At 51.9% G+C, this 22963-nt stretch overlaps 1 protein-coding gene across 1 annotated transcript in view; it reads left to right on the top strand.

Moving 5' to 3' along the window:
• The first annotated feature begins 3632 nt into the window (after positions 1-3632).
• Positions 3633-22963, top strand: part of LOC140395991 (sulfotransferase 1 family member D1-like) — a 71941-nt gene continuing 52610 nt past the window's right edge. The window contains exons 1-4 of the mRNA XM_072484027.1: positions 3633-3813; positions 12648-12776; positions 14725-14822; positions 17036-17162. Of these exons, the coding sequence (XP_072340128.1) occupies positions 3645-3813; positions 12648-12776; positions 14725-14822; positions 17036-17162 (523 nt within the window). The 5' untranslated portion in view covers positions 3633-3644. The remainder of the gene's footprint in view (positions 3814-12647; positions 12777-14724; positions 14823-17035; positions 17163-22963) is intronic.

Genomic DNA, 22963 nt, shown 5'->3' with positions numbered 1-22963 from the left:
GTGTGTCTGATGGTGTAAGTGTGCATGTCTGAGTGTGTGTGTCCCCGAGTGTGTGTGTCTCCGAGTGTGTTTGTGTCCGAGTGTGTGTATGTCCGAGTGTGTGTGGGTCTAAGTGTGTGTGTCTGAGTGTGTGTGCCTGAGTGAGTGTGTGTCTGAGTGTATGTGTCTGAATGTCTGAGTGTGTGCCACTATGTCTGAGTGTGTGTGTGTCCGAGTGTGTGTGTGTCCGAGTGTGTGTATGTCCGAGTGTGTGTGAGTCTAAGTGTGTGTGTCTGAGTGTGTGTGCCTGAGTGAGTGTGTGTCTGAGTGTATGTGTCTGAATGTCTGAGTGTGTGTGTGTCTGCATGTTTGAGTGTGTGTGTGTCTAAGTGTGTGCGACTGTGTTTGAATATCTGAGTGTATGTGTCTGAGTATGTGCGACTGTGTCCAAATGTCTGAGTGTGTGTCTGAATGTGTGCCACTGTGTTTGGGTGTGTGTGTGTCCGAGTGTGTGTGTGTCCGAGTGTGTGTGTGTCCGAGTGTGTGTGTGTCCGAGTGTGTGTGTCCAAGTGTGTGTTTGGCTGAGTGTGTGTCTGAATGAGTGTGTGTCTGAGTGTGTGTGTCCAAGTGTGTGTATGTCCGAGTGTGTGTGTGTGTCTAAGTGTGTGTGCCTGAGTGAGTGTGTGTCTGAGAGTATATGACTGAATGTCTGAGTGTGTGTGTCTGCATGTCTGATAGTGTGTGTGTCTGAGTGTGCGACTGTGTCTAAATGTCTGAGCGTGTCTGTCTAAATGTCTGAGTGTGTGCCACTGTGTCTGAGTGTGTGTGTGTCTGAATATGTGTGTCTGAGGGTGTGTGTCTGTGTGTATGTGTGACTGAGTGTGTGTGGCTGAGGGTGTGTGTGTGTGTCTGAGTGTGTGTCTGAGTCTGTGTGAATGTGTGTGGCTGAATGTCTGAGAGTGTGTGTTTCTCCATGTGTGTGTCTGAATGTCGTGAGTGTGTGTAACTGTTTCTGAATGTCTGAGTGTATGTGTCTGAGTGTGTGTGACTGTGTCCAAATGTCTGAGTGTGTGTGTCTGAATGTCTGAGTGTGTGCCACTGTGTTTGGGTGTGTGTGTGTCTGAGTGTGTGTGTCTGATTGTGTGTGTGTCTGAGTGTGTGTGTGTCTGAGTGTGTGTGTGTGTCCGAGTGTGTGTGTCTGAGTGTGTATGCATCTGAGTGTGTGTCTGAGTGAGTGTGTGTCTGAGAATATGTGCCTGAGTGTGTGCGACTGTGTCTAAATGTCTGAGTGTGTGTGTCTGAATGTCTGAGTGTGTGCCACTGTGTTTGAGCGTGTATGACTGAGTGTGTGTGTCTGAGGGTGTGTGTGTGTCCAAATATGTGTATGTCAGAGTGTGTGTGTGTCTAAGTTTGTGTCCCTGAGTGAGTGTGTGTCTGAGTGTATGTGTCTGAGTGAGTGTTGTGGCTGAATTTCTGAGAGTGTGTGTGTCTGCATGTGTGTGTCTGAATGCCTGAGTGTGTGTGTGTCTGAGTGTGTGTGTGTCCGAGTGTGTGTGAGTCCGAGTGTGTGTGTGTCCGAGTGAGTGTGTGTCTGAATGAGTGTGTGTCTGAGTATATGTGTCTGAGTGTGTGCGACTGTGTCTAAATGTCTGAGTGTGTGAGTCTGAGTGTGTGCCACTGTGTCTGAGTCTGTGTGTCTGAGTGAATGTGTGTGGCTGAATGTCTGAGAGTGTGTTTTTCTGCATGTGTGTGTCTGAATGTCTGAGTGTGTGCAACTGTTTCTGAATGTCTGAGTGTATGTGTCTGAGTGTGTGCGACTGTCCAAATGTCTGAGTGTGTGTGTCTGAGTGTCTGAGTGTGTGCCACTGTGTTTGGGTGTGTTTGTGTCTGAGTGTGTGTGTCTGAGTGTGTGTGTGTGTCCGAGTGTGTGTGTGTGTTCGAGTGTGTATGCGTCTGAGTGTGTGTCTGAGTGAGTGTGTGTCTGAGTATATGTGCCTGAGTGTGTGCGACTGAGTCTAAATGTCTGAGTGTATCTGTCTGAACGTCTGAGTGTGTGCCACTGTGTCTGAGTGTGTGTGCCGGAGGGTGTGTTTGTCTAAGTGTGTGTGTCCGAGTGTGCGTGTGTCCGAGTGTGTGTATGTCCGAGTGTGTGTGTGTCTAAGTGTGTGTGTCTGAGTGTGTGTGCCTGAGTCAGTGTGTGTCTGAGCGTATGTGTCTGAGTAAGTGTTTGTGGCTGAATGTCTGAGTGTGTGTGTGTCTGAGTGTGTGTCTGAGTGAGTGTGTGTCTGAGTGTGTGTGTCTGAATGTCTGGGGGTGTGTGTGTCTGCATGTCTGAGTGTGTGTGTCTGAATATCTGAGTGTGTGCGACTGTGTATGAGTGTGTGTGTGTGTGTGTCTGTGTGTGTGTGCCTGAGGGTGTGTGTGTCTGTGTGTGTGTCTGATTGTCTGAGTGTGTGCCACTGTGTCTGAGTGTGCGTGTCTGAGTGTGTGTGTCTGAGGGTGTGTGTGACCAAGTGTGTATGTTTGAGGGTGTGTGTCTGTCCGAGTGTGTGTGTGTCTGAGTGTGTGTCTAAGTGAGTGTGCGTCTGACTGTGTGTGTCTGAATATCTGACGGTGTGTGTGTCTGCATGTGTGTGTCTGAATGTCTGAGTGTGTGCCACTGTGTCTGAGTGTGTGTGACTGAGTGTGTGTGTCTGAGGGTGTGTGTGTCTGAGTGTGTGTGACTGATTTCTGAGTGTGTGTGTGTCTGCATATGTGTGTGTCCGAGTGTGTATGTGTCGAAGTGTGTGTGTGTCTGAGGGCGTGTGTGTCTGAGTGTGTGTGTGTCTGAGTGAGTGTGTGTCTGAATGTGTGTGTGACTGAGTGTGTGCGGCAGTGTCTGAATGTCTGGGTGTGTGTGTCTGAATGTCTGAGTGTGTGCGACTGTGTCTGAGTGTGTGTGTCTGAGTGTGTGTTTGAATGTCTGAGTGTGTGTGTGCCTGAGTGTGCGACTGTATCTGAATGTCTGAGGGTGTGTGTGTCTGAGTGTATGTGTGACTGAGTGTGTGTGTGTGTCCGAGTGTGTGTGTGTGTCTGAGTGTGTGTGTCTGAATGTTTGTGTCTGAGTGTGTCTGAATCTGTGCCATTGTGTCTGAGTGTGTGTCTGAGCGTGTTAGCGTGTGTGTCTAATTATGTGTGTGTCTGAGTGTGTGTGTGTCTGAGCATGTGTGTCTGTGGGTGTAATTGTGTGTGTCTGAGTGTGTGTGTGTCTGAGTGTGTGATTGTGTGTGTCTGTGCATGTGTGTGTGAGAGTGTGTGAGAGTGTGTGTGTCAGAGTTTGTGATTGCCTTAATGTGTGTGCGTCTGAATGTGTGTCTCTGCATTTGTGCAAGTGTGAGGGTGAGTGTGCAAATGTGAGTTTGTGAGTGTCAGTGTGTGTGAATGTATGGGTCTCAGTCCCTGTGGGCGAGGGTCAGTGTGGGGGAGGGGGGGGGAGGGAGACGGGAGCCTCTGGGTCCGTGGGTGAGGGTCAGTGGGAGGGGGGGAGGGGGGAGTGAGGGGGGGGAGCCTCTGTGTCGCTGTGGGTGAGGGTCAGTGGGGGATGGGGGGGGGGGTGTGAGGGAGACGGGAGCCTCTGGGTCCTGAGTGAATTGACCATGATGCTGCCCAGTTTCAGGATCCTGGAGATGGAGCTGGACTATCATCCGGAGCTGCGAGGCATCACAGTGAGGAGGCCGCAGCTTAAACTGCTGCAAGATGTCCCCTTTCCCGACAGGGTGGCTGGGAACTGGGAGGCGGTGAAAAACTTCCAGGCAAAGCCCGATGACCTGCTCATCGCCACCTACCCCAAATCAGGTGAGTAGCTCTGAGGTCCCACGCCGGAGCGAGAGAGGCCCACACTGGAGAGGAGGGACTCATGCTGGAGGGAGAAGGCCCACCATGGAAGGTAGGGACCCACGCTGGAGGTAGAGGGCCCACGCTAGAGTTAGAGGGGCCCATGCTGTAGAGAGAGGGGCCCGTAGTGATATCATGGCTGTGTTGTAATTCACCGACTGACTTCTAGGAGTCTCATTAGTATATAAGTGAATGTTAGAGTCAGGTGACCTCAGACTGACTAGGGAGCTGGGAGTTTGCTTTTACTTGATCATACCATAATTCATCTGTTATTTTGTAGATAGTTGACCCACAGTTATTGTGAATAAATTGTTTATAGCTTTAGCTATAAGTGTTCTTGTAATATAAATCAGGCCAACCAAAAAGAACATTACATGGTACCAGGGTTGGATGGTATTAATCACAGAGAAAAAAACTATAACATCATTGCGTGAAGTCATGAGGTCCACAGATATTTGAAGATGTTGCAGACTGCAGGGTTGAACTACATGGAGTCACTGAAGCGACCAATGAGTCTCAGATTTCATGGTCATGTGGACAGCAACTGGCGTGTGTTTAAACAACAATTCTATCTGTTTCTTACTGCAGTAAATTGAGGAGATTAATCAGATTTGCGTAAGTTAGCGAGTTTCCATTGACGGCTCCCGAAAGCTGGTCGCACAAAAAGTTGACCCCTGCCAAGGCCCAGTATTGTGATCCTTTTGGCCAGTCTGTTTTTGTTGAAAAATGCTCCGGAGAAATCCCGTTCGGAGGAAGCCAGCTGTCGTTGCTCGATGGCGTGAATGAGAGAAAGTGAGGGAAGAGTTGGCAGAGAGAGAGAGATATCGCACGCGGGGAGAGATCGAACTTGAACGGAATTCTCAATCCCCACCAGTCGCAGAACCCAATATGAGAAATGAAATGGATGAGGAAACTGGCAAAGGTAAACAAACGTTAGTGAGCAGCTAGATTTGATCTCACGAACACAGGGGGCGGGATTCTCTCACCCCGGGGCCGGGCCGGAGAATCGCCGGGACAGGCGCGAATCGGGCCACCCCGCCCCGACGCAGGTCGGCTGCTGGAGCGGCGTGGGTCACTCCAGTCCCGTGCTGGCCCCCTGTAGGAGTCGGAATCGCTGCTCCTGAAGCCATGTTGTCGCCGTCGAGAAACGCGACAGCGTTGACAACGTCCTCAACACTTAGCCTCAGGATCAGAGAATCCCGCCCAGGAAGCTTTTAGAAACTGGGCCCGGTGTGTTCAATGGAGCGGCTGCACGTGGGGGAGCTCCCACCGGGTATCGTGGCTTTCTGACCCTTTTTATTTTTTAGCTTTCAACTTGCGTTCAAGAGCTGTAAATAGACTTGGTTGTTTAAACCCCCCACGGCACAGAGATGCTGAATCGGTGTTGGGCTGGACTCTAAGAGAGGGAGGAAGAAACTTTAAAGTTGGAGGGCCTAAAGATCACGGAGAGGATATTTTTTTCCCCCCTGAAATTTAAAAAAAGACTTGCGTAAGGTAACGATGCTCTTAACAGAGGCAAGGCCCGAAGCAATTGCTGTGTTTAATACATTTAAGTTTGCAAACGGTGAAGATAGTAAAAATTCTAACGTCGTAATTCGAAGATCTGATGAACATTGTGTAGTGATCTGTACATCTGTACATACATCTGCACATACACCAGGGACTACAGACAGATGTAACAGCCACAGCACCATTAGAGGGCATCAGAGATGGGTATAAAGGGTCCAGCCCAAGGGAGGATCCGCCTCTTTCAGAAGCCCAGGGCTAGTGAGCAGCAGCACAGGGCTAGTGAGCAGCAGCACAGGGCTAGTGAGCAGCAGCACACAGAGAGAGCTCAGCATAGGTAGCTTACCTTAGCTTCACTGGTCATACCTCTTGACTATTATATCTAGTTAAGCTCTGGAAACAGGACAAACCCACTGAATAAAGTATTTGTGTTAACTGGAAGTCTCCAATCTTTATTCAGGCTTAGAGAATAACATACATTGCACCCCCAGAAAGAATGAAATTTCTGAACGCTATGTGTTTACGTCACGTCTACAGAAGACAGAAGAGTCTATGGATTATTCCATCACTGATTTAAAGTTAAAAGCTAAAACCTGTAATGTTTCTGCGGTCCGTGATTGGGGACCGGGTTGTGTTTGGTGTGAATGAGAATAAGCTGAGAGAGCGGTTGGTGAGGGAATGGGAGCTGCCTTTAGAACAAACAGTTAAGATTTGTCGGGCTGACGAGCTGGCAGCACAGCATTCCGAAATGTTTCCCAGTCATGGCGGCGTCTCCTGGGAGGAAAGTTGCTGCCCTTTTTCCAAAGAGGTGGGAAGGTTCCTGCAGCTCCTCGCACACCAACACACAGGTTAAAGATCAGGAGGAAGGATTTCTGTGCGAAAGATGTTTCAAAAGCACAGATTAAGGCAGTGTCCAGCGTTTGGCACGTTTTGTTACAGATGCAAAGGAAAAAAAATCAACATTGCTCAGAATAAGTTTTTGGAGACATCAAAAAGTCTCCAGCACTTAAACAAAGGCAAACTGATGCTCCATTTAAAATAAAGGGTTGGGTGCGGTTTGCTGCCCGAAGGCATTTTAAAGGTGACAGAATTGTTATTCTCGTTCTGTCTATCTGCCTCTCGATCTCTTTCTGTCCTCTCCTTGTCTCTCTCTCTCGGCCTCTCTGTCTCTCTTCTCTCACTCTCTGTCTCTCTTCTCTCACTCTCTGTCTCTCTCTCTCTCTCTGTCTCTTTCCTTCTGTCCCTTCCTCTCGGCCTCTCTGTCTCTCTCTGTCTCTTTCCTTCTGTCTGTCTCTCTCTCTCTCACAGCCTCTGTGTCTCTGTCAGTCTCTCTCTCTGTCTCTCTTTCCTTATGACTCTTTCTCCCTCTGTCTCTGTCTCTGTCTCTCTCTCTGTCTCTCACTGTCTCTTTCCTTCTGTCTCTCTCTCACAGCCTCTGTGTCTCTGTCTCCCTCTGTCTCACTTTCCCGGTCTCTCTCTCTCTCTGTCTCTTTCGCTGTTTCTCCCTCTGTGTTTTCTCTCCCTCTCTGCCTCGCGTTCTCTCACTGTGTCTTTTCGCTCTGTCTCTCTCTCACTGTGTCTCTCTGTCTCCCTTTCCTTCTGTCTCTCTCCATCTGTCTCGCTCGCTGTTTCTCACTCTCTATCTCTCTCTCTGTCTCTCTCTCGCTGTATCTCATTCTCTGTCTATCTCTGCCTCTGTCTCTCCCACTCTCTTTGTTTCTCTCACTCTCTCTCTCAGTCTGCCTCCCTCTGTCTCTTTCATTCAATCCCACTCTGTGTGTGTCTCTCTCACTCTGTGCCTCTGAATCTCTCACTGTGCATGTCTTGTTTTCTGTCTCTCTCTCCCTCTGTCTCCCTTTCTCTCTGTCACTCTCTCTGTCTGTCACTTTGCCTCCCTCTATCTCTCTTTCCTTCTGTGTCTCTTTCCTTCTGTCTTTGTCTCCCTGTCTGTCTCCATCTCTCTCTGTCTCTCTCACTGTGTCCCATTCTGTCCCTCAGGCTGTCTCTCTCCCTCTCTCTGTTTTTTTCAGTCTGTCTGCCTCTCTCTCTCTGTCTGCCACGCTGTCTCCCTCTGTCTCACTTTCATTCGAACTCTCTCCATCTATCTCCCTCTCTCGCCCTTTGTGTGTCTCCCTCGCACTCTGTATCTCTCTCTCTGTCTCCCTCTGCCTTGTATCTCTCTCTGTGTCTGTGACTCTGTCTGTTTCTATCTCTCTATTTCTCTTTCCTTCTGTCTCTCTCTCACTGTTTCTCTCTGTCTCTCTCTTTCTCTGTATTCCCCTCCCTGTCTCTGTCTCTCTCTCTCTCATTCTCTCTCTCTCTCTGTCTCTCTCTGGGTTGCACGGTAGCACAAGTGGATAGCTGTGTGGCTTCACAGCGCCAGGGCCCCAGATGTGGTAAACCCCATTATTGCATTACATGCATTATTTTGTGTTGTGCATGCCTGGGCTTGTCCAGGCTGGCTCCGCCTGTGGCTCCTCCCCTCGGACTTCTGTATAAAGGTGGCAAGTCTCCACCTCCGGACCCAGGAGGCTTGCTGTTTAGTGTATTAAAGCCTCAGTTACGTTCATCACTGTCGTGTGTTATTGATGGTGTATCAATTTAACACACTAAACTCCTCAAGATGAACTCATCACTCAAGCCTGATCGCTTGGACTGGACCCACAGGCAGCCGATGCCACAGAGATGTTTGAACACTGGCTAAGCTGCTTCGAAGCGTACTTTGCATCCTTCACCGAAGACCTCACAGACCTCCAGAAGAAGCAGATCGTCCTCGCACGGGTGAGCCCACGGGTCTTTCCTCTCATCAGGGACGCCCCTTCGCACGCGGATGCAGTAATGCTACGAAAAGGACAATACGCAAAATCCGTTAACCAGGTAGATGCTCGGCACCTCCTCGCCACGAGACGCCAACGCCCTGGGGAATCACTTGTGGAATTCCTATGTGCCTTGTGCATACTCTGCCGGAACTGTGACTGCCGGCGATATTGGCTACACAGCAGGCGGAGCTGCTGATCAGGGACGCTTATGTTGCGGGCATTTACCCTAACTATATCCACCAGCGATTAATAGAAGGGGGGACACTCGGCCTCCCAGAGACAGTACAACTCTCCAACTCACTGGAGGTGGCCTTCCAGAACATGGGGGCCTACACCTCCGGCCGCACGGCACCCTCGTGGGCACAGCCATCAACCGGCCCAGGTGCGATGCAAGCCTGCGCCGCACAGCGGCCCGCCAATGCCGGAGGCCCGAAGCTCTGCCCAGCACGGAACGCAACCTGTAACGGCTGTGGGAAGTAGGGCCACTTCGCAAAAGCCTGCCAGACCCGATCTCCCCCTAAACCGTCTAGGCCCAGCGGTGCGGCCTGCTGCCTGTCGGGGCACCCCCCCCGGCTGCCACGCCACCCGCCATATGCGACCCGTGGGCACCGCCATCTTTAATCCGGGCCGACATGTGCGATCCATGGAGGTCGCCATCTTGGACGCCATCGCCGCTGCCACCCGCCACACGCGACCCATGGGAGTCGCCATCTTGGATGCCATCGTAGATGCCAACCGCCACACCCGACTCATGGGGGCCGCCATCTTGGGCCCACTCCGCAGCCTCCCGGGAGCCCAGCTCACCCGACCGTATGCTAGCCGCCGCTACCTCCGACCGGCCTACCGACCACCTTCCAACATTCGCCTCCGTCAAACTCGACCAGTCCCGGCCGCACCACCTCGCAAAGTCCATGATGACCGTCCGGATCAACGGGCACGAGACGGCCTGTCATTTCGACTCCAGGAGCACAGACAGCTTCGGACACCCAGATACGGTAAGGCGCTGCTCCCTCCCAATCTTACCCGCGACCCAGAAAATCTCCCTGGCTTCCGGAGTACAAATCCGGGGCTACTGTGTCGCGCCCCTTACCGTCCAAGGCGTAGAGTACACCAACTTTAAGATCTACGTCCTCCCCCATCTCTGCGCCGCCCTATTACTGGGGCTCGACTTCCAGTGCCACCTCCAAACCCTTACCTTAAAGTTCGGCAGACCCCTGCCCCTCCCTCACCGTCTGTAGCCTCGCGACCCTTAAGGTCGCCCCACCCTCCCTCTTCGCAAACCTCACCCCGGACTGTAATCCCATCGCTACCAGAAGCAGGCGATACAGTGCCCGGGACAGGGCCTTCATCAGGTCGGAGGTCCAGCGACTCCTGCGAGAGGCTAGTAACAGCCCCTGGAGAGCCCAAGTGGTGGTCACCAAGATTGGGGAGAAGCACCGGATGGTCATCGATTACAGCCAGACCATTAACCGCAGCTCGATGCGTACCCCCTCCCCAGCATATCTGACATGGTCAATCAGATTGCGCAGTATCGAGTCTTCTCCACAGACGACTTGAAGTCCGCCCACCACCAGCTCCCTATCCGCCTGGAAGACCATCAATACACTGCCTTCGAGGCAGATGGCCGCTTTTACCACTTCCTCAGGGTCCCCTTCGGCGTCACCGATGGGGTCTCGGTCTTCCAAAGGGAACTGGACCGAATGGTTGACCAGTACGGGCTGCGGGCCACGTTCCCGTACCTAGACAATGTCACCATCTGCGGCCATGACCAGCAGGACCATGACGAGAACCTCCGGCACTTCCTCCACACCGCTAAACTCCTGAACCGAATCTATAATAGAGTGAAATGCGTCTTCCGCACAACCCGCCGAGCCATCCTCGGCTACGTCGTGGGACACGGAGTCCTAGGGCCCGACCCCGACTGCATCCGCCCCCTCCTGGAACTCCCCCTCCCCCACTGTCCCAAGGCCCTGAAGAGATGCCTGGGGTCCTTCTCGTACTACGCCCAGTGGGTCCCCAACTATGCGGACAAGGCCCGTCCACTGATCCAATCCACCGTTTTTCCCCTGACGGCTGAGGCCCGACTGGCCTTAAACCGCATCAAGGCCGACATCGCCAAGGCCGCGATGCACGCGGTGGATGAGTCCGTCCCATTCCAAGTGGAGAGCGATGCATCGGACTTTGCTCTGGCCGCTACCCTCAGCCAGGCAGGCAGGCCCGTGGCTTTCTTCTCCCGCACCCTCCATGCCTCCGAATTTCGACACTCCTCTGTCGAAAAGGTGGCCCAAGCCATTGAGGAAGCTGTGAGACATTGGAGGCATTACCTGGCCGGCAGGAGATTCACTCTCCTCACTGACCAACGGTCGGTTGCCTTCATGTTTAACAATACACAGCGGGGCAAGATTAAGAACAACAAGATTCTGAGGTGGAGGATCGAGCTCTCCACCTACAGCTATGATATCTTGCATCGACCCGGGGAAGCTCAATGAGCCCCCAGATGCCCTATCCCGCGGTACATGTGGCGGCGCACAAGTAGACCGACTTCGTACCCTCCAGAACGACCTCTGCCACCCGGGGGTCACCCGTTTTTTCCACTTCATCAAGGCTCGCAACCTGCCCTACTCCATTGAGGAGGTCAGGTCCGTGACCAGGGACTGCCAGGTCTGCGCGGAGTGCGAACTGCACTTCTATCGTCAAGACAGAGAACATCTGGTGAAGACTTCCCACCCCTTTGAGCGCCTCAGCATGGTCATCAAAGGGCCCCTCCCCTCCACTGACCGTAACGTGTACTTCCTCAACATCGTTGATGAGTACTCCAGATTCCCCTTCGCCATCCAATGCTCTGACATGACCTCTGCCTCCGTTACCAAGGCCCTGCACAATCTTTTCACCTTTGTTTCGGTTTCCCCACCTACATCCACAGTATATCCAAGGGCTCCTCCTTTATGAGCGATGAGTTGCGTCAGTTCCTGCTCAGCAAGGGCATCGCCTCCAGCAGGACGACCAGGTATAACCCCCGGGGAAACGGGCAGGTGGAGAGAGAGAACGTGACGGTCTGGAAGGCCGTCCTGCTGGCCCTACGGTTGAAAAGTCTCCCGGTCTCCCGCTGGCAGGAGGTCCTCCCCGACGCGCTCCACTCCATCCGGTCGCTCCTGTGCACCGCCACTAACGAGACTCCTCATGAACGGACGTTTGCCTTCCCCAGGAAGTCCACCTCGGGGGGTCTCGCTTCCGTCCTGGCTGACAGTCCCGGGGCCCGTCCTTCTCCGGAAGCACGCGAGGAGCCATAAATCAGACCCCCTCGTCGAGAAGGTCCTGCTCCCCCATGCCAACCCCCAATATGCCTACGTGGCACATCAGGATGGGCGGCAGGACACGGTCTCCCTTTGGGATGTGGCTCCTGCAGGCTCCTCGGAGACCATCACCCCCCCCCCCCCCCCATCCTACACCGTCTTCCCCCACATCTGGATGAAGAAGAGAAGTTTGACAACACGCTCCCGGACGCGCAGGTCTCGATGCCAGCGCCGGGACTGAGGCGATCACAGTGGGTGGTCAAGGCCCCCGACAGACCTGACCTTTAGGACCACGTCACCCCCGCTGCACTCTTTTTTCAAATAGGGGTGAATGTGGTAAACCACATTATTGTATTGCATGCCCAGGCTTGTCCAGGCTGGCTCCGACTGTGGCTCCTCCACCGGGCTTCTGTATAAAGGTGGCACGTCTCTGGTTCCAGACCCAGTTCGGGTCCAGAGGCAGGAGGCTTGCTGTTTAGTGTATTCAAGCCTCAATTACATTCACCACTCGTCATGTGTTATTGATGGTGTATCACCAGGTTCGATTCCCCGCTGGGTCATTGTCTGTGTGGAGTCTGCACATCCTCCCCGTGTCTGCGTGGGTTTCCTCCGGGTGCTCCGGTTTCCTCCCACAGTCCAAAGATGTGCAGGTTAGGTGGACTGGCCATGATAAATTGCCCTATAGTGACCAAAAAAGGTTAGGAGGGGCTATTGGGTTACTGGGATAGGGTGGAAATGAGGGCTTAAGTGGATCGGTGCCGACTCGATGGGCCGAATGGCCTCCTTCTGCACTGTATGTTCTATGTTTTCTCTCTCTCTCGGTTTGCCTGCCTCGCTCTCTCCTGTCTCTCTCTCGCTCTGTCTCTCTCTCTGTCTGTCTCTCTCATTCTCTCTCTCCCTTGAATCTGTCTCTCTTTCTCTGTCTGTCTCTCTCCTTCTCTTTCTCTTTCTCTGCCTTTCTCTCATTCTCTGTCTCTCTTTCTCTCTCTGTGTCTCTCACTCATTCTTCGTCTCTCTTTCTCTCTCTCATTCTCTGTCTCTCTTCCTCTCTCCCATTCTCTTTCTCTCTCTCTGTCTCTCTCATTCTCTGTCTCTCTTTCTCTCTCTCTCTGTCTCTCTCTCTCATTCTCAGTCTCTCTTTCTCTCTCTCATTCTCTGTCTCTCTTTCTCTCCACAGGAAGTACATGGATGCAGGAAATTGTGGACCTGATTTGTCGGAACGGTGATGTGGGGATGTGTAAACGAGCTCCCGTCTACTACCGAGTTCCCATCCTGGAATTCTTCATGAATAATATTCTGCCAACCGGTTAGACTGGTTATGTTGAGGGGGCAAGCCCGGGGGAGGGGGGGGGCGAGACAGAGGGGAGGGGCTGGTGACACAGGGGGGCAGGCAGGGGGACTGCCAGGAGCATCAAATTCGGGGAGTCTTACAACAACTGTCCCCATCAGGGAGATGGGGCAATGTGTCCACTTTTAGTCTCCTTATTGATGGAGGGACATTCTCGTAACGTGACCCTCGCTGACATACATCGTGAGGGCAACCCAGACCCCAGAGTGGAAACCGGGAACGCCAATTCTTAGTGATTTATTTTTTGTGCTATGGAAATAAATGTGTGAAGAGAGATGAAACCGCCTGAGGAGGGGTTACAGTCTTAAATTATTCAAATGACAAAACGTTTATTAAACTCCCAAACACACGACAATTAACATTCTCACGGCGCCGAGGTCCCAGGTTCGATCCCGGCTCTGGGTCACTGTCTGTGTGGAGTTTGCACATTCTCCCCGTGTTTGCGTGGGTTTCGCCCCCACAACCCAAAGATGTGCAGGGTAGGTGATTAGCCATACTAAATTGCTCCTTAATTGGAAAAAATGAATTGGGTACTCTAAATTAGAAAAAAGAACCCACGACAGGATGGGCAACAGGGAACAGCATTTATAATGAGCTGCAATAGCAGATATGCAGACAGTTTACTTATAAACAATCCCCCTCCCACCAAAATGCTAAATCTTCCCTCAGCTCCAAGAATACAGCACCCCAAAACAACAGCCCATAGGTTTTGGTGAGTCCAATCCAGGAAGCAATTTCCACACAGGGCAGATAGCTTTCTTTTGGGAACCTTTCTTATTGTTTAGCGTAGAACCTTTAGGTTTTTATTCAGACAGAAGCCTGCTGCCGAATTTTCATCACAACAATTTGCTTCTCCCAGAGAGGGAGCTCTGCTTTGCAACTGGGTGTGGCTTTGTGCTGGGGTGCGAGGCTGTTCCTGTCCACTTTGCCTAACAAAGCATTTGCTAAAATCAGCTACTTGTCTAATCTCACAAACCCTCAGTGCAGCTGCGTCCCGATCAGTATCTCTGTTTTGAATCCAACTTCCCAAGGTTTGCCTGAGGGGGAGAGTAAAGTCTTGCTCCCGGGATAAGAGGGATTGTCCCCACAATGAGGAGAGATGGAGGAGGGTCTGTATTCCCTGGAGTTTCGGGAAACAAAGGGCGACCACATTTCTGAGGGGCTATTTGCCGGCTGGAGCGTCTGAGACACGGGGGGGAAGGGGGGACGCTCACAGTCTCAAGGCGAGGAGTCGGTCATTTTGGACTGAGACGAGGGAGAAATGAATGAAATGAAAATGAAAATCGCTTATTGTCACAAGTAGGCTTCAAATGAAGTTACTGTGAAAAGTCCCTCGTCGCCACATTCCGGTGCCTGTTCGGGGAGGCTGGTACGGGAATTGAACCGTGCTGCTGGCCTGCCTTGGTCTGCTTTCAAAGCCAGCGATTTAGCCCTGGTGCTAAACCAGCACCAAACCACCAATGTTTTTGCTCGGAGGGATGTGAATCTTTGGAATTCTCTCCCCTCCACCCCCTACCCCCAGAGAGCTGTGGGTCGCTCAGTCACCTAGTGGATACGAGATCGAGAGATTTGTGGAGGCTGAGGGGGGTAATCGAAGGGAGAGGACGGGAGTGAGGCGAAGGTGAGGGAAAAGATTAGCCACAGGCTCGATTGAGGGCGGAGCAGACTCGGGTGTCACTGGGGAGAGTCCGCGCCCCTGGAGGGACCCGTACTCCGGCAAGAGTCGCTGCCCATGGAGGGTAAGGGGGGGGGCACCCATACCCCGGGGAGAGTCGGTGCCAGTTCGGGGGTCATACCCTGGGGAGCGTGGGTGCTCATGGGGCACCCGTACCCCGCGGGGAGTCGGGTCTACAATGTGAGCAAGATTTTAGCACCGCAATGTTGTAATATCTCCATTTAACTTCAGGTACTGATGTGCTTGCCAAAATGGCGTCTCCGAGGACGATGAAAACTCACCTCCCGATCCAACTGGTTCCCAAATCCTTCTGCGAGCAGGACTGTAAGGTAGGGACCCGGCACACTCCGCTCCCCCCCTCCCCCCCAATCACCCCCATCGACCCCGTAAACCCTTCATCCCTCACCCTGTTCAACACTCCCTCACTCCCCCCTCCCTCAGTCTCCAAACTGTGGGACTCCCTCACTCCCCCCTACCTCAGTCTCCAAACTGTGGGACTCCCTCACTCCCCCCTCCCTCAGTCTCCAAACTGTGGGACTCCCTCACTCCCCCCTCCCTCAGTCTCCAAACTGTGGGACTCCCTCACTCCCCCCCTCCATCATTCTCCAAACTGTGGGACTCCCTCACTCCCCCCTCCCTCCGTCTCCAAATTGTGGGGTCTCTCACTCCCCTCTCCCCCAGTCTCCAAACTGTGAGACTCCCTCACTCCCCCCTCCCTCAGTCTCCAAACTGTGGGACTCCCTCACTCCCCCCTACCTCAGTCTCCAAACTGTGGGACTCCCTCACTCCCCCCTCCCTCAGTCTCCAAACTGTGGGACTCCCTCACTCCCCCCTCCCTCCGTCTCCAAATTGTGGGGTCCCTCACTCCCCCCTCCCCCAGTCTCCAAACTGTGAGACTCCCTCACTCCCCCCTCCCTCAGTCTTCAAACTGTGGGACTCCCTCACTCCCCCCTCCCTCAGTCTCCAAACTGTGGGACTCCCTCACTCCCCCCCCCCTCAGTCTCCAAACTGTGGGAATCCCACACACCCCCTCCCTCAGTCTCCAAACTGTGGGACTCCCTCACTCCCCCCTCCCTCAATCTCCAAACTGTGGGACTCCCTCACTCCCCCTCCCTCAGCCTCCAAACTGTGGGACTCCCTCACTCCCCCCTCCCTCAGTCTCCAAACTGTGGGACTCCCTCACTCCCCCCCCTCAGTCTCCAAACTGTGGGAATCCCTCACTCCCCCCTCCCCCAGTCTCCAAACTGTGAGACTCCCTCACTCCCCCCTCCCTCAGTCTTCAAACTGTGGGACTCCCTCACTCCCCCCTCCCTCAATCTCCAAACTGTGGGACTCCCTCACTCCCCCCCCTCAGTCTCCAAACTGTGGGAATCCCTCACTCCCCCTCCCTCAGTCTCCAAACTGTGGGACTCCCTCACTCCCCCCCCTCAGTCTCCAAACTGTGGGAATCCCTCACTCCCCCCTCCCTCAATCTCCATACTCTGTGACTCTCTCAGACACCAAACTGTGGAATGTTGTGATTCTGGCTGCCCTGTCCGAGCGGATAACTGGCAACAAACTGTTTTGTAATTTGTATATTATGAGGAATTGTCTGAAGTCAACATAAATAAAAATCCAAGATCACTTGTGATCATTTTAAATGTTAAATTTAAACATCTATTCAATGAAGAGAAAATAGGACAACATCTACAGATGGAATAACCGTCACCAACACTATACAAACATGTCCTCAATTTTATTTGATTGAATAAACTCTGAGAAAAAAAAACTTTTTGATGGCAACAGTCCTTATGGATATTCTAATCCAGAGGAGTTTCAGTAATATTACCACAAATGCTCTGCTGCGCTTCAGGTAATCTCACCCAGAATTCCCCTGCGAGGGTGATGCCAAAATCACTATTCATATGTCTGGTTTGAGCGCAAACCGTCTTTTTCAACATTTCAGAGCTCCCTTGAAAGTCACACATTAATAATGTTTGTTTCGACCTATTTAATCTCCCATTCCATTGCATCTACAACCCATTAGACATTCCCATTTCTCAGATTTAATCAACCCTTTTCTTACTAAGCTGATGGGTGTTGTTTTTTTTAAATGGAAACTTACTAATTTTCCTCACACATTTACGATCTCCCAATTGTGTATGTTTCCTTTGAAGTCCTCACAGGCAAGTTTCAAATCATGGCTCTTATCTGCCTAATGTAAATATCCGGTTTAACGGTTGCCCGTCCTCCACCCCGGTCCCATTCATTACTATTCCAACTATTTACCTTCACACCTACATTAATGATTTAACCTTTCCCTCCAGTTTAATTAAGCCAGTTATACCCATGTTCACGCACGAAGGTTCCTTCCCCGTATCTGACACGATGACAATATTATGGCAAAAATATAACGAAAATGAATTTTCCCTCACATAGACTCCTTCACAACTTCCATCAGTCTCCAGTCTCTGGGAGTCCATCACTCGCTCCCACAAACTCCTGAACAATGGACTGAAAGAAACAGAGGGATTTACTAATTGATGATTCTTCCTGTTCCTAGACCATATTCGTTGCTCGTAACGCGAAGGATAGTCTCGTATCATATTTTCACTTCCATAACAGTTGTCACCTGTTGCCGGAGCCGGGAACCTGGCAGGAATTCTCCCAAAAATTCATGGACGGGCAAGGTGAGAATTATCCGCACATCACCCACACCCCAGGACAGGTACAGCACGGGGTTAGATACAGAGTAAAGCTCCCTCTACACTGTCCCCATCAAACACTCTCAGGACAGGTACAGCACGGGGTCAGATACAGAGTAAAGCTCCCTCTACACTGTCCCTATCAAACACTCCCAGGACAGGTACAGCACGGGGTTAGATACAGAGTAAAGCTCCCTCTACACTGTCCCCATCAAACACTCTCAGGACAGGGACAGCACGGGGTCAGATACAGAGTAAAGCTCCCTCTACACTGTCCCCATCAAACACTCCCAGGGCTGGTGCAGCACGGGGTTAGATACAGAGTAAAGCTCCCTCTACACTGCCACCATCAAACACTCCCAGGACAGGTACAGAACGGGGTTAGATATAGAGTAAAGCTCCCTCTACACTGTCCCCATCAAACACTCCCAGGACAGGTACAGCATGGGGTTAGATACAGAGTAAAGCTCCCACTACACTGTCCCCATCAAACAGTCCCAGGACAGGTACAGCACGGGGTAAGATCTAGAGTAAAGCACCCTCTCCAGTGTCCCCATCAAACACTCCCAGGACAGGTACAGCATGGGGTTAGATACAAAGTAAAGCTACGTATACACTGTCCCCATCAAACTCTCCCAGGACAGGTACAGCACGGGGTTAGATACAGAGTAAAGCTCCCTCTACACTGTCCCCATCAAACACTCCCAGGGCTGGTGCAGCACGGGGTTAGATACAGAGTAAAGCTCCCTCTACACTGCCACCATCAAACACTCCCAGGACAGGTACAGAACGGGGTTAGATATAGAGTAAAGCTCCCTCTACACTGTCCCCATCAAACACTCCCAGGACAGGTACAGCATGGGGTTAGATACAGAGTAAAGCTCCCACTACACTGTCCCCATCAAACAGTCCCAGGACAGGTACAGCACGGGGTAAGATCTAGAGTAAAGCACCCTCTCCAGTGTCCCCATCAAACACTCCCAGGACAGGTACAGCATGGGGTTAGATACAAAGTAAAGCTACGTATACACTGTCCCCATCAAACACACCCAGGACAGGTAAAGCACGGGGTTAGATACAGAGTAAAGCTCCCTCTACACTGTCCCCATCAAACATTCCCAGGACAGGTACAGCACAAGGTTATATACAGAGTAAAGCTCCCTCTACACTGTCCCCATCAAACATTCCCAGGACAGGTACAGCACGGGGTTAGATACAAAGTAAAGCTCCCTCTACACTGTCCCCATCAAACACTCCCAGGGCTGGTAAAGCTCCCTCTACACTGCCCCCATCAAACACTCCCAGGACAGGTACAGCACGGGGTTAGATACAGAGTAAAGCTCCCTCTACACTGCCCCCATCAAACACTCCCAGGACAGGTACAGCACGGGGTTGGTACAGAGAAAAGCTCCCTCTACACTGTCCCCATCAACACACCCAGGACAGGTACAGCACGGGGTTAGATACAGAGTAAAGCTCCCTCTACACTGTCCCCATCAAACATTCCCAGGCCAGGTACAGCACGGGTTAGATACAGAGTAAAGCTCCCTCTACACTGTCCCCATCAACACACCCAGGACAGGTACAGCACGAGGTTAGATACAGATAAAGCTCCCTCTACACTGTCCCCATCAAACACTCTCAGGACAGTACTGCATGGGTTAGATACAGAGTAAAGCTACATATACACTGTCCCCATCAAACACTCCCAGGACAGGTACAGCACGGGGTTAGGTACAGAGTAAAGCTCCCTCTGCATTATCCCCATCAACACACCCAGGACAGGTACAGCACGGGGTTAGATACAGAGTAAAGCTCCCTCTACACTGTCCCCATCAAACATTCCCAGGCCAGGTACAGCACGGGTTAGATACAGAGTAAAGCTCCCTCTACACTGTCCCCATCAACACACCCAGGACAGGTACAGCACGAGGTTAGATACAGATAAAGCTCCCTCTACACTGTCCCCATCAAACACTCTCAGGACAGTACTGCATGGGTTAGATACAGAGTAAAGCCCCATCTACACTGTCCCCATCAAACACTCCCAGGACAGGTTCAGCATGGGGTTAGATACAGGGTAAAGCTCCCTCTACACTGTCCCCATCAACACACCCAGGACAGGTACAGCACGAGGTTAGATACAGATAAAGCTCCCTCTACACTGTCCCCATCAAACACTCACAGGACAGGTACAGCATGGGGTTAGATACAGAGTAATGCTACCTATACACTGTCCCCATCAAACACTCCCAGGACAGGTACAGCACGGGGTCAGATACTGAGTAAAGCTCCCTCTACACTGTCCCCATCAAACACTCTCAGGACAGTACTGCATGGGGTTAGATACAGAGTAAAGCTCCCTCTACACTGCCCCCATCAAACACTCCCAGGACAGGTACAGCACGGGGTTAGATACAGAGTAAAGCTCCCTCTACACTGCCCCATCAAACACTCCCAGGACAGGTACAGCACGGGGTTAGATACAGAGAAAAGCTCCCTCTACACTGTCCCCATCAACACACCCAGGACAGGTACAGCACGGGGTTAGATACAGAGTAAAGCTCCCTCTACACTGTCCCCATCAAACATTCCCAGGCCAGGTACAGCACGGGTTAGATACAGAGTAAAGCTCCCTCTACACTGTCCCCATCAACACACCCAGGACAGGTACAGCACGAGGTTAGATACAGATAAAGCTCCCTCTACACTGTCCCCATCAAACACTCTCAGGACAGTACTGCATGGGTTAGATACAGAGTAAAGCTACATATACACTGTCCCCATCAAACACTCCCAGGACAGGTACAGCACGGGGTTAGGTACAGAGTAAAGCTCCCTCTGCATTATCCCCATCAATCACTCCCAGGACAGGTACAGCAAGGGGTTAGATACAGCGTAAAGCCCCATCTACACTGTCCCCATCAAACACTCCCAGGACAGGTTCAGCATGGGGTTAGATACAGGGTAAAGCTCCCTCTACACTGTCCCCATCAACACACCCAGGACAGGTACAGCACGAGGTTAGATACAGATAAAGCTCCCTCTACACTGTCCCCATCAAACACTCACAGGACAGGTACAGCATGGGGTTAGATACAGAGTAATGCTACCTATACACTGTCCCCATCAAACACTCCCAGGACAGGTACAGCACGGGGTCAGATACTGAGTAAAGCTCCCTCTACACTGTCCCCATCAAACACTCTCAGGACAGTACTGCATGGGGTTAGATACAGAGTAAAGCTCCCTCTACACTGCCCCCATCAAACACTCCCAGGACAGGTACAGCACGGGGTTAGATACAGAGTAAAGCTCCCTCTACACTGTCCCCATCAACACACCCAGGACAGTTACAGCACGGGGTTAGGTACAGAGTAAAGCTCCCTCTGCACTATCCCCATCAAACATTCCCAGGACAGGTACAGCACAGGGTTAGATACAGAGTAAAGCTCCCAGTACACTGTCCCCATCAAACATTCCCAGGACAAGTACAGCACGGGGTTAGATACAAAGGAAAGCTCCCTCTACACTGTCCCCATCAAACACTCCCAGGTCAGGTACAGCACGGGGTTAGATACAGAGTAAAGCTCCCACTACACTGTCCGCATCAAACACTCCCAGGACAGGTACAGCACGGGGTAAGATCTAGAGGATAGCTCCCTCTCCACTGTCCCCATCAAACACTCCCAGGACAGGTACAGCATGGGGTTAGATACAAAATAAAGCTACGTATACCCTGTCCCCATCAAACACTCCCAGGGCAGGTATAGGACGGGGTTAGGTACAGAGTAAAGCTCCCTCTGCACTATCCCCATCAAACATTCCCAGGACAGGTACAGCACAGGGTTATATACAGAGTAAAGCTCCCTCTACACTGTCCCCATCAAACATTCCCAGGACAGGTACAGCACGGGGTTAGATACAAAGTAAAGCTCCCTCGACACTGTCCCCATCAAACACTCCCAGGGCTGGTAAAGCTCCCTCTACACTGCCCCCATCAAACACTCCCAGGACAGGTACAGCACGGGGTTAGATACAGAGTAAAGCTCCCTCTACACTGCCCCTGTCAAACACTCCCAGGACAGGCACAGCACGGGGTTAGATACAGAGTAAAGCTCCCTCTACACTGCCCCCATCAAACACTCCCAGGACAGGTACAGCACGGGGTTAGATACAGAGTAAAGCTCCCTCGACACTGTCCCCATCAACACACCCAGGACAGGTACAGCACGGGGTTAGATACAGAGTAAAGCTCCCTCTACACTGTCCCCATCAAACACTCCCAGGACAGGTACAGCACAAGGTTAGATACAGGTAAAGCTCCCTCTACACTGTCCCCATCAAACACTCTCAGGACAGGTACTGCATGGGGTTAGATACAGAGTAAAGCTACGTATACACTGTCCCCATCAAACACTCCCAGGACAGGTACAGCACGGGGTCAGATACTGAGTAAAGCTCCCTCTACACTGTCCCCATCAAACACTCTCAGGACAGTACTGCATGGGGTTAGATACAGAGTAAAGCTACATATACACTGTCCCCATCAAACACTCCCAGGACAGGTACAGCACGGGGTTAGGTACAGAGTAAAGCTCCCTCTGCATTATCCCCATCAATCATTCCCAGACAGGTACAGCACAGGGTTAGATACAGAGTAAAGCTCCCTCTACACTGTCCCCATCAAACATTCCCAGGACAGGTATAGCACGGGGTTAGATACAAAGTAAAGCTCCCTCTACACTGTCCCCATCAAACACTCCCAGGGCTGGCACAGCACGGGGTTAGATACACAGTAAAGCTCCCTCTACACTGCCCCCGTCAAACACTCCCAGGACAGGTACAGCACGGGGTTAGATACAGAGTAAAGCTCCCTCTACACTGTCCCCGCCAAACACTCCCAAGACCGGGACAGCACGGTGTTAGATACAGAGTAAAGCTCCCTCCACACTGTCCCCATCAAACACTCCCAGGACAGGTACAGCACGAGCTTAGATACAGAGTAAAGCTCCCTCTACACTGACCCCATCAATCTCTCCCAGGACAGGTACAGCACGTGGTTAGATACAGAGTAAATGTCCCTCTACACTGTCCCCATCAAACACTCCCAGGATAGGTACCGCACGGGGTTAGATACAGAGTAAAGCACCCTCTACACTGTCCCCATCAAACACTCCCAGGACAGGTACAGCACGGTGTTAGATACAGAGTATAGCTCCCTCTACAGTGTCCCCATCAAACACTCCCAGGACAGGTACAGCACGGGGTTAGATACAGAGTAAATCTCCCTCTACACTGTCCCCATCAAACACTCCCAGGATAGATAGAGCACGGGGTTAGATACAGAGTAAAGCTCCCTCTACACTGTCCCCATCAAACACTCCCAGGACAGGTACAGCACGGGGTTAGATACAGAGTAAAGCTCCCTCTACACACTCCCCATCAAACACGCCCAGGACAGGTACAGCACGGGGTTAGATACAGAGTAAATCTCCCTTGACACTGTGCCCGTCAAACACGCCCAAGACAGGGACAGCAGGGTGTTAGATACAGAGTAAAGCCCCCTCTACACTGTCCCCATCAAACACTCCCAGTACAGGTACAGCATGGGGTTAGATACAGAGTAAAGCTCCCTCTACACTGTCCCCATCAAACATTCCCAGGACAGGTACAGCACGGGGTTAGATACAAAGTAATGCTCCCTCTACACTGTCCCCATCAAACACTCCCAGGGCTGTTAAAGCTCCCTCTACACTGCCCCCATCAAACACTCGCAGGACAGG

Source organism: Scyliorhinus torazame, chromosome 19, assembly GCF_047496885.1.
Source record: "Scyliorhinus torazame isolate Kashiwa2021f chromosome 19, sScyTor2.1, whole genome shotgun sequence".
Taxonomy (NCBI): domain Eukaryota; kingdom Metazoa; phylum Chordata; class Chondrichthyes; order Carcharhiniformes; family Scyliorhinidae; genus Scyliorhinus; species Scyliorhinus torazame.
Note: the sequence above shows the minus strand (reverse complement) of the source record. Positions and strands in the feature narration are given on the sequence as shown.